This window comes from Ictalurus punctatus, chromosome 2, assembly GCF_001660625.3.
Source record: "Ictalurus punctatus breed USDA103 chromosome 2, Coco_2.0, whole genome shotgun sequence".
Classification (NCBI taxonomy): domain Eukaryota; kingdom Metazoa; phylum Chordata; class Actinopteri; order Siluriformes; family Ictaluridae; genus Ictalurus; species Ictalurus punctatus.
In genome coordinates, this window is record NC_030417.2 from 26,658,783 (window position 1) to 26,678,000 (window position 19,218).

Sequence of the window (19,218 nt, forward strand, 5' to 3'; positions counted from 1 at the left end):
AAAACAAAATCAATAAAAGATAAAACAAAGGTAACCTGAGTAAACACAAAACACATCCATCCATCCATTTTCTATACCGCTTATCCTGCTGGGTCTAAGGGAACCTGGAGCCTATCCCAGAGAGCATGGGGCACAAGGCGGGGTACACCCTGGACGGGGTGGCAATCCATTGCAGGGCACACTCAAATGCACATTCACACATCCACATACCCCCACACACATACCATGCATGTCTCTGGACTGGTGGAGGAAACCGAGTACCCGGAGGAAACCCCCACAGCATGGGGAGAACATGTAAACTCCGCACACACAGGGCCGGGGCGGGAAACCCTCAACCCTGGAAGTTAGAGGCGAATGTGCTGACCACGAATGTGAAAATGTATTTGCCCCCGTAGTTACTAATTCCCCTAATCTATGAAACTGCATTCATAATGGCGTTCAAAGCTCGACATTAACACTTGTCTGCACAAGTGAATTTCTTTGAACAGGCAAGTGAAAGAGAATTTTACTTGCCCGACCGGACAAGTAGCCTGAAAATGTCAGTAACAAAATAAAATAATAATAATAACTGGCTTTATTTGTGATACAGTAAATTATAACCAAGTTCATGTTCTTCTGCTGCTGAAAATAATCTAGAGCGCATAGTTGCCGCATACAGAGGAAACCAGGAAAGTCCAGGTTTAAACCAAGAGTTGCTTAGAAACTAGCTTGACCAATCAGAATTCAATTAAACTTTTTTTTTTTTATGGTAAATGGCGCACTTATATAGCGCTTTTATCCAAAGTGCTTTACACTGTGTCTCATTCACCCATTCACACACACTCACACACCAACGGTAGCAGAGCTGCCATGCAAGGTGCTAACTTGCCATCGGGAGCAACTTGGGGTTCAGTGTCTTGCCCAAGGACACTTCGGTATGTGGACTCATGTGGGCCAGAAATCGAACCTCCAACCCTACGATTAGTGGACAACCTGTTCTACCACTAGAGCCTCAGCCGCCCCGGCCTGAGCCACTTTTATCAGGCAACAGCAGCGAAGTGCGTTGTTATCATTTTCTAAAAAGCAAAGTTTCTCAAGCCTCCACAACGTGCACCTGGTAAAACATAAAAAATAAATAAATAAAAGGACCACGGAATCTAACACAGATTATAAAAATAAAAGGGAGAGGAAATTTAACCCTACCTGGAGAGATGAATTTGACAGGTCACGGTCACAGCTCCCTACACTTGCTGTAATGTTACTGTAAAACTGTCCAGCTACATCGCTACCCAGTGTAAGTTTACTTTGCTGCCACAGAGAATCAAGTTTCTAGCATATGTACTATTAAGTTGTCATAGAAATAGAAACTTTGACATGTTGCTTGAGCATGTAACTCTTTGTGAATATAAAGCAACTTGTTATACAACTAGAAAAGTAGCCAATATTTTTATATAGCGATTTTAAGAAAGTGAGAAGTATTACTCTATTACAGCTCATGTTCATTAGTCAAGGGGACAAGTGCTTTCAGGCATGATACACTTCTGTATACACCATGACAAAAGCAAACACCGCCAGTACAACATGAAGGAAAACATGCAAACATGATTTGAAAAAATAAGTTTATGCATTCCATGACTGCATTCCATGACTGCAACAGTGCTGTTGCCAGTTACCACATCACTGTTTGGTAGGTAAGGTGTCATGAACTGAAAGAATACTGATGAAAGTATACTGCTTTTAAATAATTATATTTACAACACAATTGAAAAAAAGTCATTTTTTCTCTCTGGACAAGTAACTTTTATTTGGAAAAGTGAATGACAAATTTATATGTCTGAAGGATAATCACATGACAATGCTTATTGTCAAACCCTGGGGATCAGCTAGACTAGACGCAACCAGGCCTGTTCAATCAAATCATCATTTAAATAGATATTTTTCAACAGCATGAAGTTGGTTAAAAGGTCTTAGCCAATAACACACTATGCCAAATATGAAAGAAATTCCAGAAATTACTTGGAGGAAGGTGAAATACATCAGTCTGGGAAGGGTTACAAAGCTATTTCAAAGGCTCTGGGATTCCATAGAACCGCAGTGAGAGCCATTATCTCCAAATGGAAAAACTTGATACAGTAGTGAACTTTCCCAGAAGTGGCCGACCTTCCAACATTCCTCCAAAAGCACTGCAACTACTCGGCCAGGAAGTCACAAAAGAGTCAAGGACAACATCAAAGGAGCTACAGACCTCACTTTCATCAATAAAGGTCACTGTTCATGATACCACTATCAGAAAGACACTGGGCAAAAATGATATCCATGGAAGAGTGGTGAGGTAAAAACCACTGCTAACCCAGAAGAACATTAAGGCTCGTCTGAATTTTGTGAAAACACCTTGATGATCCTCAAACCTTTTGGGAGAATGTTCTGTGGACTGATGAGTCAAATGTGGAACTGTTTGGAAGACAGGAGTCCCGTTATATCTGTCGTAAACCAAACACAGAATTCCACAAAAAGAACATCATACCTACAGTCAAGCATGGTGGTGCAAGTGTGATGGTGTGAGGATGCTTTGCTGCTTCAGGGTCTGGGCAACTTGTAATAATTGAGGGAAACATGAATTCTGTTCTCTACCAGAAAATCCTAAAGGAGAATATCCGGTCTTCATTCCGTAAATTGACACTCAAGCACAACTGGATTATGCAGCAAGACAATGAACCAAAACTGAGGAGTAAGTTTTAGTCCTAGAAGTAAGTGAAAGACTGACCTCTAGTTATCAGAAGTGTTTGGTTGCAGTTATTGCTGCTAAAGGTGGCACAACCAGATTTTAAGTTTAAGGGGGTAATTAGTTTTTCATATTGGTGATAGGTGATGGATACCTTTATTTGTTTTAAAAAAAAACAACAAACTTTTGTGTGTTTATCCAGGTTGCCTTTACTTTATGTTGTATTTCGTTTGAAGATCTAAAACTATTTAGTATGACATATACACAAAACCAGAAGAAATCAGGAAAAATACTTTTTCACAGCACTCTATTTGTGTGTTGGCAACAGCAGATATTTACATAACAAATACTGATATGAACATTAGTCTTGAATCCCAAATTTAGCTGCTTCTGTAAAAATGTATTGATCTGTTATATAATCATAAAAAACCCAAGGGCAATCTAAATAATATTTGATTAAATGAAAGATCTGAAATGTTTCTTAATGTTAATTTCATTTAGGCTACCCTGCATAATAGCCTCATTATGAAATCTGGATATACTGACAGACGTGTTGTTTGTTTAAGCATCCCAGGGTAATATCCAGTTTGAAAGTAAAATCTATTAAGTAGAATCAAATAGGAGAAGAATAAATACCACAAATGAATGGTCAGCTTCTAACTCATTTTTAAATGCTAATAATCCACATGAGCTTTCAGAGTAAACCAATATGCCAATAAACAGTAGTGAACGTTTTTGTACATTTTCACGAGTCGAGCATGTGACTTCTCTCATGATGCGAAATTCTATTCTACATTTGTTTACACTGACCTAATAACTCATAGAATTTTCACATAATCAAAGTAAATATAATAGCACAGGAGCTATAATTTAATAAGTTAATGACAACACATAGTTTATGCATGATTTACGTCTTGCTTGCTAGAACACTGTAAAACATCTTTTTTCTTTCTTTGTTGTATCTTTTTCTTTGTTGTTTTTCTTGTAGGGTATCTACAGCTGCTTCAATGGCGTGGAGGATACAGACCACAATGGAAGTATACAGAGCCCAGATGTCACTAGCAGTTACACCCAGGCCAACATGCTGAAGATGCTTAAGACAGCCAAGGATATTGTATCCTCAGCCAGAGTGGAGAACTCCTTGGACAATGCCACTAAGACGATTGAGAATTGGAGCCGCCGAGCTCCAGAAGCTTCAAAACCTAGTCTTCCGACCCGTCTGATTAGCACTGATGCCAGTCATGGCCGTTTGCCCTATATCTCCAGTGTTACCAGTAACCATACACCTTACACCCAGAGGGCACTGACTCCCACATTCCCTCTGCATTATGGAGACAGTGCTACCTTGCTAGAGAAGCCTCGGGTAGTGTCAAGGCCTACCCCATTACGCTACACTCTTCCCGCACGGACGAGTCACCATCATATATATGAACGGACACTACCAATTTCTAGTCTAAGCAGTCCCCATATTGCTATGAGGGACCCCCCACCTCCCACAGCCCCAAAGCCACACCACAGCGCCAGGCTATTCATGGACAGCCAGGGCTGCCATCAAATGGCCTCTTCCTTTCTCCCTTACCGTGAGTTCCATGCTCCGGACATCTATGTGGAACACCAAAAACCTCCCGAGAGCCGGAAACTGTACACTGAAGGGCTGGGGCACAAGAAGAGGTCCCACAGCTATGTGGCACCATCACCAGAACCTCGGCGTAGAAATGATTATAATGAACCAACCTCTTGCCTGGCTGAGCTTAGAGCTAATCAGCTCCTGGAAAACCATGCCCATACTTCACCCTGCATGGGAAGCCACTACCAAAGGCCCAGTGGCAGCTGCAACTCCTGCATGAAACCATATTTGGAGCCAGATATGGATGATGTCCCACTGCTGGGAAAAGAGAAACTGAACCGTCGCGCCTCTTTCCTCAGGGCCACATGGGGTGGTGACAGGTTGCGGCATCTAGATGAGAAGCCTTCAACCTCTGCATCTTCTTCCAGTCGCATCAACATGCCTGACCTCTTTCCTCGTGTAGTGGTAGCTAATCCAAAGCCTTCAAAGATGTATGCCAGTGCTAGTAACAACTTTTGCTACAATATGCCAGCTGAGCCAGCCTATCTTGACCCAGCTCATATGGGATCCTACCCCTACAAGCCACAGAAACTCAAATACTCTCATTCTACCCGCCTTCCCTCGTACCGTGAGGCAATTCTGCAGAATGCAGCAGCTCTGCGGCGGTCGTCTTCCACAGTTGTGCACAGACATTACTCCACCTACCTGAACTCATACACTGACTTGCCAGTATACATGGGCCCACTGCCACAGGGGCCTACACATTTCTATGATCACTCCAAAGACATGTGTCACCTGTTCCCCTGCATCAACCACTGCACAAATGATGCTGCCCTGGTAACCCGGATAGGTGGAAGGCCTGTAATGTATGAAAATACTGCTTTTGGAGGCTATGGGGGTGTTGGATGCTCACGTGAACAACCACCTCTACAGCCACTGCACAGTTTACGAGCCTCATCTAAGAACAGGGACCGCAGGCAAGTTTTGGTGGCGCGGAGGCTTAACAGTCCCTATGTGCCAAAGCCCTGGGGCAGAGTATCTAGTCTGGAGTCTGAAGTCTAAAAGGCTCAAAGTCCTGCCCCATTATAAACTTAGAGAAAGAAATTTGTGAACTTCCAGAACTTCCAGGCTTTAAATATTGCAAAAATAAAAGCTGTGCTGAAGGTGGAAGTGGACTGGAAGTAATATTCCCAGTGCAATAATATGCAAGGCAGCAGGAAGAGGAGAAATGGCACAACTATGTGATTACTGCTGGGACATCAGTATACTTTAAAATGCTAAAAGAAGTAAACATAATATTGAATAATTGACTTCTTACATATTAAAACTGAGCCTATACATTATTATTAAAAAAAAGTTTTTAAATGCAGTTGCATAAGTACGGTCATTCTCAACAAACAGATGGAGCAGGTAGTCCACAACAGTTGAATTAATCTTACGTAACTTTGGTTTTTGGTTTTGGGCAAATCAGCATTCCACAGTTTTGGAGTGAACTGCAAGGCATTGCAAAATTTTCTAAAACAACTACTACAAAAAGGTCTTCCAAATTTTTTTTGTAAGTTCCAAGTTTTCAGAAAGCCGTCTGTTTGGGGCTTTTTATTTGCTCCAGTGATGTAGCTTAGATTTTAAGGCTGGTGAACTGCAATTGATTTTTCCGTCTGTATTTCCACAATTGTTTCACTGTTTAATAAATGACTGGTGGCTTTAAGAGCCTTTTGGAATGGGCTCTGTTGTCATCTGTTAAAATGATCTAATGTGTTATAAGATAATATCAAGATAATAGACAAGCATTAAATAAAATACACCTGTTCTCTAAAATCATTGCATATGTACACACAATACACACAATATGCACAGCATAACCTTGATGAGGGCAACTTAAGTCAGTCAGATGTAAAAAAAAAAAAAAAAAAAAGAAAAAGTAATAATAATAATAATTAAAGAATAATGTTCCTCTACTTATCAAAATAAAAATGAACAGATTTTTAAAAAAATATTAGCCTCTAACATGATTGTGGTTACAGCTCTTTACTTTGCTAGTAAAATTTCTTTCTGAGATTGTACTATTAAGACAAACTGTGTCTTATCATCAAGCTGTTACATGCAAACAGCAATCTTTGTGTTTTGACAGTAATATTGATGCTGAAACAGGTGATCCTTTCCTGATAAACGATTCAGTGCATGCAGATACAATATGACATGGAGAGGGCATATGATGATAAACAGCCATACATCAACCCTCAGACAGAGCCAGCAGAATATGTACATCTGTTTAAAAGTCAAGGGGAGGAAATAGGTGGACCCTAACTTAAGTATCCTGCTTGGCATTATATATATATTATCATTGTTATTGTTTTCTTTCACCAAACATCAGGAAGTTATAACCTACATAGAACAATTTAAACTACACAAACTATATGGCCGAAAGTATGTGAATGCATGACCAGCACTCTCATATGTGGGCCTTCCCCAAACCATAAAGTTGGAGGTGGATGATTGCTGTAACATTACAGTTTCCCTTTACTGGGACTCAGGGATTTAGCCAAACCTGTTCCAGCATGACAATGTCCCTGAGTGCACAAATAGTTCCATGAAGACATGGTTTGCAAGGTTCATTTGGAAGAACTGAAGTGGCTTGCACAGAGCCTTGACCTCAATCCCACTGAACACCTTTGGGATTAATTGGACTGCTGACTGGATTCCAGTCGTCCTCACCTGACATTCCATATTTCAAAATCTAGTGGAAATCCTTCCCAGAAGAGTGGAGGCTATTATGGCAGCAAAGGGTTGGCCAACTCCATATTAATGTTTGGAATAGGATTTTCAAAAAGCACATATGGGTGTCATAGTCCGGTGTCCACATACTTTTGGCCATATAGTGCGTATTTACAAGAATACCATTATTTAATTTCTGGCAAATATTTAGGATAGAAAGTCAATTTCTATCCTATTGGAACTACATTTTCTTTCTGTCCATTGCTACTTACTTACTAAATTCTTGTCCTATGGATTTGGACAAAATAACATGTTATGATTTCAGAAAATCAGTATTATTTGATCATTATATTGAGCAGAGAGTGGTACAGTAGAAAGCACTTCCACCTCACAATGCCAGGGTCTGTGGTTTGGTCCTGAGCTTGGGTTACTGTTTGTGTGGAGTTCCTGTTCATGTTCCCTGTGTCCATATGGGGGTACTTTGGTTTCTTCCCACCTCTCAAAAAATGACAATGGGTGGATTGGATAAGATAAATGTACTGGCATCCCTTCCAGAGGTAGGCTCCAGATACACCATGGCCCTGACAAGAATAAAGCAATTACTGAAAGTGAGTGAGTACTTATTATATTTATATTGTAACATGAGTAAATATTGCATTGCTTAAGCTGTTCTTACTCTGTATGATGATTTATTTTACTACCTGACCTGATCTCTGAATACAACATACAACCATCATTTCCAGGAACCTTCCTCAGAAAAGTTTTCAGAAAAGTAATATGTGTATGAGTCCCCAGTGAGATTCCACCCATGATGTGGTGACACAGTGCAATGGCTGCCATATACTGTACACCTTTAGCATTGGACAATGGTGTCTCAATGGTTAAGGCTTTGGGTTACTGATCCAGGAATCAGGGGTTTAAGCCCCAGCACTGCCAAATTCACACTGTTGGGCCCTTGAGCAAGGCCCTTAACCCTATCTGCTCCTGGGGTGTTGTATTATGGCTGGTCCTGTTTTCTGACCCCAGCTTCTTAACAAGCTCCGATATGCGAAGAAAAGAATTTCACTGTGCTGTAATGTATATGTGACAAATAAAGGCTTCTTCTTCTAGATGGGGACTTGCGTGTACATTATAGTGAAGCCAGACATGAGCCAGTGTGTCCTGTCCCAGCAGGCTTTCTGACTCTGCCAGGAAGAACCATAGTTGACAAAGAGTTGTTTTGGCATTGATGAAAGGGTACATCTGTGCCTACAAAAACCTTGGTCAGATCTGGGACACTACTTCTGGGTGTAGACGTCACTCACCTGGGAGTATGTGATGTCTTGACCGTGCATCCTCTGCAACAATTTGCAGTGCCATCAGGTGTGTTGCTCACAGTGAGGCTAACCATTTGTATGGCCACCAAAGGAGATTGCAAGGAGAAAAAAGTGAGCCGACATAGTGCCTCCCTGGTGATTGATGTATCTGACAATCAGAGTCTAGTCCACACAAACCAGCACATGTCGACCACATAGACCAACAAATCAACACGTAATTTATCATTCTGATCTACAGTGCCTATAGAAAATCATCATACCCCTTTGAAATCATCACATTTTTGTCTTACAGTCTGAAATCAAAACCCATTAAAATATATTTTTTGTTCCAGTTTTATTTACACATTCTGCCTTACAACATTCAAGTAACATAAAAAGGCAATAAAAAAGAAGAAGAAAAAAGATATAGATATAGTTAGGAAGACCCATTCAACTTTGTTAGCCATGCTTAACCACAGGTCTTAAGTTGGTAAATGGTTAGAAGTATGGGGGAAAAAAATTCTGAACACCAACACCAGCTAACTTTGCAATCTCAGTGGTGAAGGTTGCAATATTTGGAGGGAGGACCACTCAGCTATATTGCATTTGACTGGGTGCTGCCTCACATGAGCCAAAAGTAAATATTTTGCATTTGCAAATGTCTATAGTATTCTACAAAATAGATTTATAGTAACATCTAATATTAACAATTCAGATGGTACAACCAGTAGCTTGGATGCGATTGCAGGTTTTAGTAGAACAATCAAGGCAAACAAACCAAATCACTGACAAAAGCAAAAGCCTGGCTGCCTCCAAATATTCTTACTACCCTACTACACAGTAGGTTAAAAGCAGTACACCAAAGGAGAAGTATGTTTAAATTCTGAGTATTCATAAAACAGTAGGTGAGAAATCCCCGGATAACCTACTACTTCCGCTGAGATTCTGCAGTATGGAACCACTGGACACTGGGATACTGCACTATCCCATAATGCAATGGGACTGGCATGGAAGAAATGTCAGAATCTGCACCGTGTAGTACGTCCAGATTGAATTCGTGCTTACCACTTATACTGATCAGTACGTAATGTATCAAGGGCCAAGCAGTAGGTACTGTCACAGTATGTAATTTCGGACACAGCCCAAGACATCTGTGAGTGAGTCTGAGTTATTAATGAGCATGTTGATTGTGATTCCTCCGGGTACTCCGGTTTCCTCCACAGTCCAAAGACATGCATGGTAGGCTGATTGGTATGTCTAAAGTGTCTGTAGTGTATGAATTGGTGTGTGAGTATGTATGTGTTTGTGTGCCCTGCGATGGATTGGCACCCTGTACAGGGTGTACACCGCATTGTGCCCGATGCTCCCTGGGATAGGCTCCAGGTTTCCCCGTGACCCTGAAGGAAGGATAAGCGGTATAGAAGATGGATGGATGGATGTTGATTGTGAACAGGTGAGTGCACTCAGAAGTCTGGGTACTGATCATGTGAGTGTTCATGTGACATAGTTTGTAGTTCATTAAGGTACAGAGAATTATGAGAAGTGTAATTCATATATTCATCAGTGACACAGCACATGTCTACCCCAAAAGACTTTTCCTGTGCCCGAACACTTAAAGGAACAGCTATGACTGCACTGCTACTGAATTATACTTATTGAAATATTCACCATAACAAATTCTTCTTCTTTTTTTGAAGCAAATCCTCACACATGGTGTTTCGTTGACTTTAGGTTTAGCTTATTATTTCTCATGTGCCTCTAAAAAACAGTAATGTCACATGTGCATTGTTTTGAATATGGCAAATATTCTATATAGCATCAATGAAGAAGATATATTCAGTCAACGTTGCATGTTTGAAAGCACGCTGACCATTTCGCAACGGACCAGACAAACGGTACAAAACCTAGATCAATATTCCATAAGGTCTTCAAATGACGATGGACACATAGAAAATTGCCATTTTATCTCCTGCTCAGAATGTTGTGAGCTTTGCATGATGTCCTTGAGACATGAGTGATTGTGGAGCCATGCCATAATCTCTGAAAATATGATTTCCCAAAGAATAAAGAGAGATGAATGCCTTTGGCACATAAGAAGTGTGAGAACTTCCCAGTTAATCAAACCCTAAAATGGAATCTTAAAATAATCTGTGCCACACGCAGCTCCAAACCAATTTCACTCATTTCACACTCTAATTAATGATGGCTACTCCGTCATTCTCCTGCTTCCTACTTCCTTGAAGTTTTGATTGAAAAAGAAAAAAAAACAAAACAAACCCAATACCTGCTAAACTTGAAATGTAGGCTGAGATTATAAATGACTAGGGGAAACATTATGAATAGCATTTTACTCTTGAGTCACTCTTGAACAGTGTTGCATGCATTGATATTCACAGTCAGTGAGCTGCATGAAAGAATTTCACTTTCAGATCCTGTTATACGACATTATACTGCAGTTACATTCAGTATCGGTTAGGATCAATACCAAAAGTCTGGCAAGTTTTGGAAATATATACTCTCAAGCACCACAAGTACAGTAAGGGAAAATAAGTATTCAGACACTGTTGTTTTTATTATTTAATATATTTCCTATCATATATACACTTCAAATTTACACACAAAATATCTTCTGAATTTAAACCTATAAATATGAACAAAAATGTATCTAAACAAAGCTATGTTTAAAAAAAAAACATTGATAAGGGAGAAAAAGTATTTGGACACCACAAATGACCAACATTAGTATTTTGTTGCAAAGCTGTTGGCAATTACAGGGTTGAGGTGTGTACAAAGTAAGAAGTAATTAGCTTTTTGCAGCATTGTGCTTAAATTTTCCCCAAGGTTACATGTGCCCCACTGATGGACTCACAATGTCTCTAATATGTCCCAGTCCATCACTCCATTCATATTTCCTTCGATGATGTGTACCATTTACAGACTAGCAGCCCCATATCATGATGCTCCAGCTTCCATACTTTACTGTGGGTATGGTGTTCTTGGGTTCATATGCACATTCTTAGTTTTTCCAAACATGATGAGCTGAATTATTGCCAAAAAGTTCTAATTTTGTTTCGTCTGACCAGAGTAAACTGTTCCAAAAGAGTTCTGATTTGTCTAAATGCTTGGGTTTAAAATTTTGAAGTGCCTTTGTGTGCTTGTTTGGTAGAAGAGGAATTTTGCATGGGATGTAGGAACAGAGATGATTGCACTGCAGTTTACTGCTTGTTGTTTTCAGTGTAAATGTTGTTCCTGCTCCTTTTGAGTGACTGATGCCTTCTGTCTCTTGTTGTGAAATCTTGTGAGGTGCTCCTGTTCAGAGACAATTTGGTTTTCTTTATTAGTTTTCATAGTTTTTAATGAGTGATTCCATGAAAATTCCTCGTGGATATTATCAAAACAATCGTGACAGGGATGTTTAAGGTCTTTGCTATAGCTATGGCTCTGTAACTTTTTCCATATGAGTGTTGTTTAATAAGGCTGTCACTGAGAACTCCTTCACCTTCAGTATGATTGCTACTTGTTCCCAATCCAATCTCTGTCTTTGATAATGACACCAGGTGCAATTTGCACACAAAGCTTTTATATCTAGAACTTTATTTTTATGCAATCTTTATTATCCAGTCTTAATGTCTGAATGCACCTATCAATTCTGCTTTTTAAACATACAATGAGGTCCAAAAGTCTAGTGTAAATGCTTCTATTTCGCATTCTTCTCTAATTTATACAACACTTTTCATTACAAATGATATTACAGACAACAACCTGAGTGAAAAGTAGAATCTTTGATATATTTAAATGAATTTCACAGTTTCTTAGTATTTGGCATGTCTCCCCCTTTTTGATTTAATGGCAGTGTGCACTCGAGCTGGCATGGACTCTATAAGTTTGTGCAAAACCTTATGATCCATTTTAGATACAACCCATTGGAGTGTTACACAAGAGATTAGGCATGAGGAAACCTGACGTTTTGAACAAAGCAGTTAAGTTTGCTTACATTTAAACGGGGACCTTGAAATAGCACACAATACTGAATATTAAAAATTCAAGATATTGATATCTTGAAATTTTCAAAATTCTAAACTTTCTGTTTATTTCCAATTTTAAATGAAAAGACTGTATCTTTTGTTCATGTTTATGAAAACATACTTTCTTGTTCATACATCTAAGTACAAAGTCAAATTATATTATGTTTAAAGTATGTATTAAAGTATGCACTGGAAGTTTATTAAATAACAAAAAAAAAAAGTGTCTGAATACTCATTTCCCCCAACTGTATGTAAGAATAAAACCCATACATTAGATGTAAAACTTGTTCCACTACAATGCTACAATGAAGAAGATTTCCTCATACACTTCACCAAATCTAGTGTAGAAAATGAATTCCTTATGCTGAAAGAACTGTCCCTTTGATGTACAGTACAAGCTGGCCACAGAGAGCTGAGAAAAGTGTTTACCCCCAATTGGAAGCAGTCCATGTGTGAAGTGAAGGCATGGTGAATGGGTTTAGATTACTGGTGAAGGCATGGAGGTTACACAGTGGAAGAACATACTCGTATATCCTTATCTTTCACTCTGTCCCTCACTCTGTGTATGTGTGTGTGTGTGTGTGTGTGTGTGTGTGTGTGTGTGTGTGTGTGTGTTATGGCACTCTCATCCCCTGACGAAGGGCTGGAGTGGCTCCAGTTCTGGTCCTGGACTGCTATGAAGAGGAAAAGGAGGAAGGTGCAGAGGTCTGCAGGCTGAAGGGCAGTTGAATGGGCTGATTAACCCCAAGGGCAGCTTATTCAATCACAGTCACTCACAATGATGTATGATGGGACACCGCGTCAAACAGCCTGGACACAGCAAACACCTGTGCTGCCCCCGATCATTCAGCCCTCCAAGAAGGCGCACAGTCATCACATAGATCTGACTCAGCCAAGTTTAAATGGGGCAAATCCTTGAACTCTCCTAGTGCCGGCAGTGACGGTTGACATACAGAGTGGAATAAAGAAAAGTGAAGATTCTGTCTATTCCAGAAGTTTAAACTGTAACACTTTCAAAAAACTTCAAACAGCCAATATGCTGACCAAGAAAAAATAGTTGAGATTTGTGAAGTTCATTTCCATAAGTGTCGTCTCATTACTGGACCAAATTTCTGCTCTGATTTCTCATTATTTATTTCGTCACCTCAAAGAGAAAATACTATCCGCAAGTGGAAGGAAAGCAAGAAGTCGTGTGATAATCCATCCTCCAATGCTTCTCTGCAATCTCCATGCTTTGATATATCCTGTCCAATGTCAGCCTCTGAGACACAACATACATCATTGCGTAACAGCAAGACAAATGTTGGGGCTGATATGAAGAATTAAATAAGCCTGGACAATCAAAGTGTGTGTGTATGAGAGAGAATGAGCATATGATAACTAGGCCATAATGGATCCGTTTCATTAGTCTTCACTCTGATGGTGTCTCAGAAGAGAGTGTGAGGGTGGGGCTGAAGGTCAACAAGCTGAAAGTGAGATTAATAACTGAATTATTTGGGAATCAGATCCAGGTCTCCCACTTGGCAAGAATTCTAAATTCTGCACGTGCTATGAAGGGATGATGACACATCAAGAGAATGGACTGCTCCAGGACTTGATTAATTCACACTTGACATATTAGAGATAAATGTTTTGCCCAGGATGTGATAAATACATAAATCTATATCACTTCCCAGTTTGTTTGTTTATTGACAAAGTGTTTTTCAAACACACAGACCCAGTAAAAATGGTAAAAGATGACAACTAAAGACTGAATACTGATCAAATATATGATCAATGAAGATTGGATTTGACTACAATAAATTCCGGCTGTACCAGGCTGTAGCGCTTGTTTGGCTTTGGTGTGGATAATTTTTCAAACTTTTACTGTTTATTGCACAGTTTGAACAAAAGATTTGCACAAAACAAATGAACATATCAATTGCATATCGATATCATAAAGCATAAAAAACACAAGACTCAAATGTCTGTATGAAAATGTTAAAACATGCTATTATTACATACAGAAAGCAAACACATACAATTTGAGGCTGATCTGGGGTTGTCTTTAAAATCGTCTTTCATGTACTCATATTTTAAGCCTCTAAGTTTACTCTAAGGCTGATCCACACCAAAGCTAAAAATCCCAGCACCTCAGTCTGGTTTGCATCATGAATGAAATGTAATTAAATACACCAATCCTCTTTACCCCACAGCTTTCAGATGGAACAAATGCCCAGAGATGTAGTAGAGGAGCAGATATGGCTTTACAGTGTCTGCCATTTTTTCGGCTTTAACAGCATATCAGACTGAAGGCTTTGTCTTCTTCCTAGACACAAGCATGGCTCTGGACTTGCAGGCAGATGCCCTGACATCTGGGGCATGTGGAACAGCGTGTGGCACAAGGGCATTAAAGCCGGAGAGGGTGGAGGCGCCGTGGTGGCGGCAGATTGTGAGCCATGATGGCATCTGATTCTGCTCATCCATTATTGCTGGACTGCAGATGGGCTAAAGTCCCCTGAGGAAGGAGATCTCAATCGCCTGTTTGAAGCTCAATATGGGCATTTAAAGTCATGAAAGAAAAGCAGTTAAATAGAAAAGAAAGAGCAGTTATGAGCAAGAAAGTATGATGACATAAAAGAGATAGTCAAGTCTGGCAATAACATGAATTCCAGATGATGCAGGAGTCATGCAAAATGTAATAATAGAAGTGAATACTGGATAAATTAATACTCTTTTTTTAGCTTCTCAGATTCTTGTCTCTGAGAAACATTTGAAACGAGAAGCCAGATGATTTACACCTCCATATAACCTAATAATCAGCCTGATTTTTCCAAAGGTAAACCGAATGGACTTTCTGACCAGACAAATTGCTCCATCATTACCCTTCGCTGGAATGGCCTCCTACCAATCATCCAGAAGTTTCATCAATTAACCGGCGTGGTGGTAGGAAGCTGTCATCTAAATGTTTTGGATCTGAGAGGTTCCTGATGTTCCCATCTTCTCTTGCAAACATTTATTCCAGGGTCCATTGCGTGCAATCCTACAGAGAGCTTAATATTATCCACCACAGAATCATGAAACTACATGCGCATTCTGGGCACAATGCTGCACTGAATAAATTATCTCACACTCCATAAATTTAACCAGATGTGAAGATTCACCTTGAGGATAGGACTCTGGATGCCATCACTGGAGAAGGTGGAGAAAGAGAGAATAAAAGAATTGAATAGACAGAAAAGAGAAGCAAAGAGGGTGAAGCAAATGATCCTGTGATTCAGGAAAAACAATTCTTCTGAAACATTTATTCACACACCTGCATTCCAGAGTGAAGTACGGCTTTCACCTGAGCTAAAAACAAAACAAAACATATGGACACTAATCTCTCCCTAATCATTTATAACTAAAGATTTTACCATTTGATTAGACGCATTAAAAAGATCGAAACACAGACTCAATGTAGCCTCACATCCAATAGGGCTGATGATTCACTGGACGTGGAACAGGCATGTTCCAAATCCAATCAGCCTCATTTCTCATGCCAAAAGGCCATGATAATTCACTGTGCAGTGCTTAATGACTGTTGTATTTACCTCCTCCGTATCTCATCAGAGGGAAAATAAGCTCTCGTCTCTATAGTCCCAGCAGGGGCCACACTGCTATGTGTAGTATCTGCAGGGACACTGACAGGGAGAATTAATGAAATTACTGCACCGAGATCGAAGGAAGGCTTAAAAAGAGCTCCAGAAGATGAATGTAATGAAATTATTGATTGATTTGCTGCATATCTCCAAAATCTAAAATCTAATTGCCATATTTTTGTCATCACAGTGGATTAGGAGCAGCTTTTTTATTTATTTTTTTTTTTTTCGTAGAGAGCGTTGGAAGCAATTAGACAACAATTATAGGAAACAGTATTGCTGCTGGTGGTGTATGTGAGCATGGGGTGGTGTGATGATACTGGGCTGGAGTGTAAAGTCAGAAACTACATTCCTATCAATCTATCTACCTCCAGGACACACATACACACACACACACACACCAGTTGGTCCTTCCTGAGAGCTGTTCCCTATCTCATTAGCAGGATGGAGATTCAAGGTCAAACCAAAGGAAGACCCAGATTCTCTCTCTCCTGCTGTATGGCAGAGTGGGATGGAGAGACCGCCACACATATGTTCATACTCAAATAAATGTCTGAGAGATTTCAAAGAATACCAATTGAACTCCAATTGAACAAAGAACTCCAATTGCACTGTAAAATCACAGGCCCTTCAGGATCATCACTCCTTGAACAGTGAACAGTTCACCACAGGAGTTGTTTATTGTCTTTCCTGCAGAAGATGCAATGAGGTGTACATTGGAGACACAGGGACTCAGGGAAAAAGAGTTACATGCTACACGCTGGACTCTATCGTCAGCCATTTTGAATATCAACTAGTTTTACGTCTAACACTTGCATGGCTTTTGTCCAAAATGCCATTTTGTCCCTGTCCCTGACAGTGTACTACACATTTTAAAAATTGTTATTATGCTACAGTTCCACTAATTTGACTGGTCATTTGAAGAGTGCTTATATTTACTATAAACACACTGGGTTGTTTCACGGTTTGTATCACTCCGCCTGTCTGTGTTCACCAGGTAAAAGTCCACATCTTTGTGAGAATTGAGATGGGCTGTGAGCTTCCTGTTGCACAATGGACCGTCCCAGCACGTTTCTATTAAGGGACATTGTCCTCATCTCTTCAGTGCTCAGTAAGTAATATGTTTCAGCTGGTTAATAGATTTACTGTTAACCGGCTGATTAACCAAAATTAATTAAGCATGTTTTAATGTAGTAAGCTCACGTTAACGAAAAACTAAGCTAACAAGTTTGCTTATTAACTAAGCTAATAGATTTGACATTTAAACAATCTCATATATATATATATATATATATATATATATATATATATATATATATATATATATATATATATATATATATATGTGTGTGTGTATATATATATATATATATATATATATATATATATATATATATATATATATACACACACACACACACACACACACACACACATATATATATATATATATATATATATATATATATATATATATATATATATATATATATATATATATATATATATATATATCTCAAAACATTCTTTTTAGATTTATTTAGATTACTGACATTAAAAAGAGGTTAAAACTACATGTATGGGTCAGGCTTCAGTCATCTGCTATTGTTTTGCCACAGTGAATTCTGGGACTTCAAGTGGGTTCAGTGCGCTCAGGTCTACATCCGATGCATCCTTGATATCAAGAACACATCCGGGTGATTTCAAGTGACCCCGGTACTTGCGTTCTTGAGTATTGGAATTGAACTTTGGCGGTGGATGATGACGTAGTACAAGTTCACAAGGACACAAGATTGCATAAGAACACATATTGAGAAGCAGCCAATTACTACATTAGTGTTAGAGACATCATCAGCTTACATGGCAAACAATACTTTTCAGGAATATAACACACTTTCAAAATGTCACTTACTCAATATTAAATTTTTGTTTATATAACTGATGTATAAAATCAATATTTCACTCGTAATTATGTGGTTATACTGAATATCGAGTAATACTGAGAAATGCTGTGATTACCTACTGCACTCAGCCTTTGGGCGCATGCCTATAATCCTAATGACAGCAGTGTTGATATTCACTATAAGCACATTCCTGCTTGTGTGATATTGCTTAAATATACTGTATAGCCAAAGAAACAGGACATTTCGGAGAAAGGTCCTTCATCAGCTATGCAAGCCAAATACTTCTAAATCCGATAATATATGCAAAACATTTATTATGATTTATTATTATATATTATATTATATTAATCATTGTTTTTTTTAATATATATATTTCTGAAGCTTTTCAGATTTCACTGTTGAAACTTTAATATTGACCAACTCTAAATTGAAATCCACAAACACATTACATTCTCAACATTCTGCTTACGATTGATCATATTCACTAAACTACTGTCTTTAATCATTGTGTTTCTATCAGTTCTGTGTGTGTCAAGTATGAAATAGAAAAGGACAGAGACACCAATAATGCACTGATACACTGATACACTGACCTTCACGTACAAGATTCACTTAATCCCCTTTCAGCTAAGTATATTGTCAGATAAAAAAAAAGAAAAAAGAAAAAAAGAATTGCCACTATTAATTGCATTGAGGCTAATTCTTACTATGCATCAATTAATTGGTGTACCATATGGAAAGTGCAGGCACAACCTGCACGAATGCAGGTTCATGCTTCCATTTGTGTGCACACAGACAAACTCTATGTCTTTCTCTTTGTGTAAGATCTCTCAGCAGTGTTGATACACATATTGTTTTTCACACCACAGTTAATGAGCCTCTTCTGTGTTCACAGCACATTGACTTGAACCCCTGCACCCATCCCCCCCCCCCCCCCCCCCCCCACACACACACACACACACACACTGCAGATGGTTGACTCCTGATCATTTTTGCCATCGATTTCTCACACAAGGCCAAATCCAGCCAGTGGCATGCTCAGGAGAAATGGCCATATTAATCTACTGCGATACATACAGCCCTGTTCCACATCATAAAGCTCACATGGCACGTTAGGGTATCAGGACAAATGCATGAGGGGGTCACAGTGTGATCTTGGGACTGAAAAATGAAACCAGATCCAGTGTGTGGCTTCTTTTAATGAACCTATAAACTATCAGGCAGAGCGTTTGGCATCGCAGCATTAAACGATGTAACTGTTACATCTATCACTATGCAATTTGCACATTTGGACAAACATAAAGTCAGTGCTATGCTATATTTTTCTGTCAACACTCAAACATGGCTGTATGCATGTATGTCTTGTGTTATGTTCTGTCATGTTATCTTCA

General features: G+C 39.2%; 1 protein-coding gene across 1 annotated transcript in view; it reads left to right on the forward strand.

Moving 5' to 3' along the window:
- The window catches only part of grin2ca (glutamate receptor, ionotropic, N-methyl D-aspartate 2Ca), a 68,548-nt gene extending 62,344 nt beyond the window's left edge, over positions 1-6,204 (forward strand). Inside the window, exon 14 of the mRNA XM_017485240.3 lies at positions 3,690-6,204. Within this exon, the coding sequence (XP_017340729.1) occupies positions 3,690-5,330 (1,641 nt within the window). The 3' untranslated portion in view covers positions 5,331-6,204. The remainder of the gene's footprint in view (positions 1-3,689) is intronic.
- Positions 6,205-19,218: the final 13,014 nt, after the last annotated feature.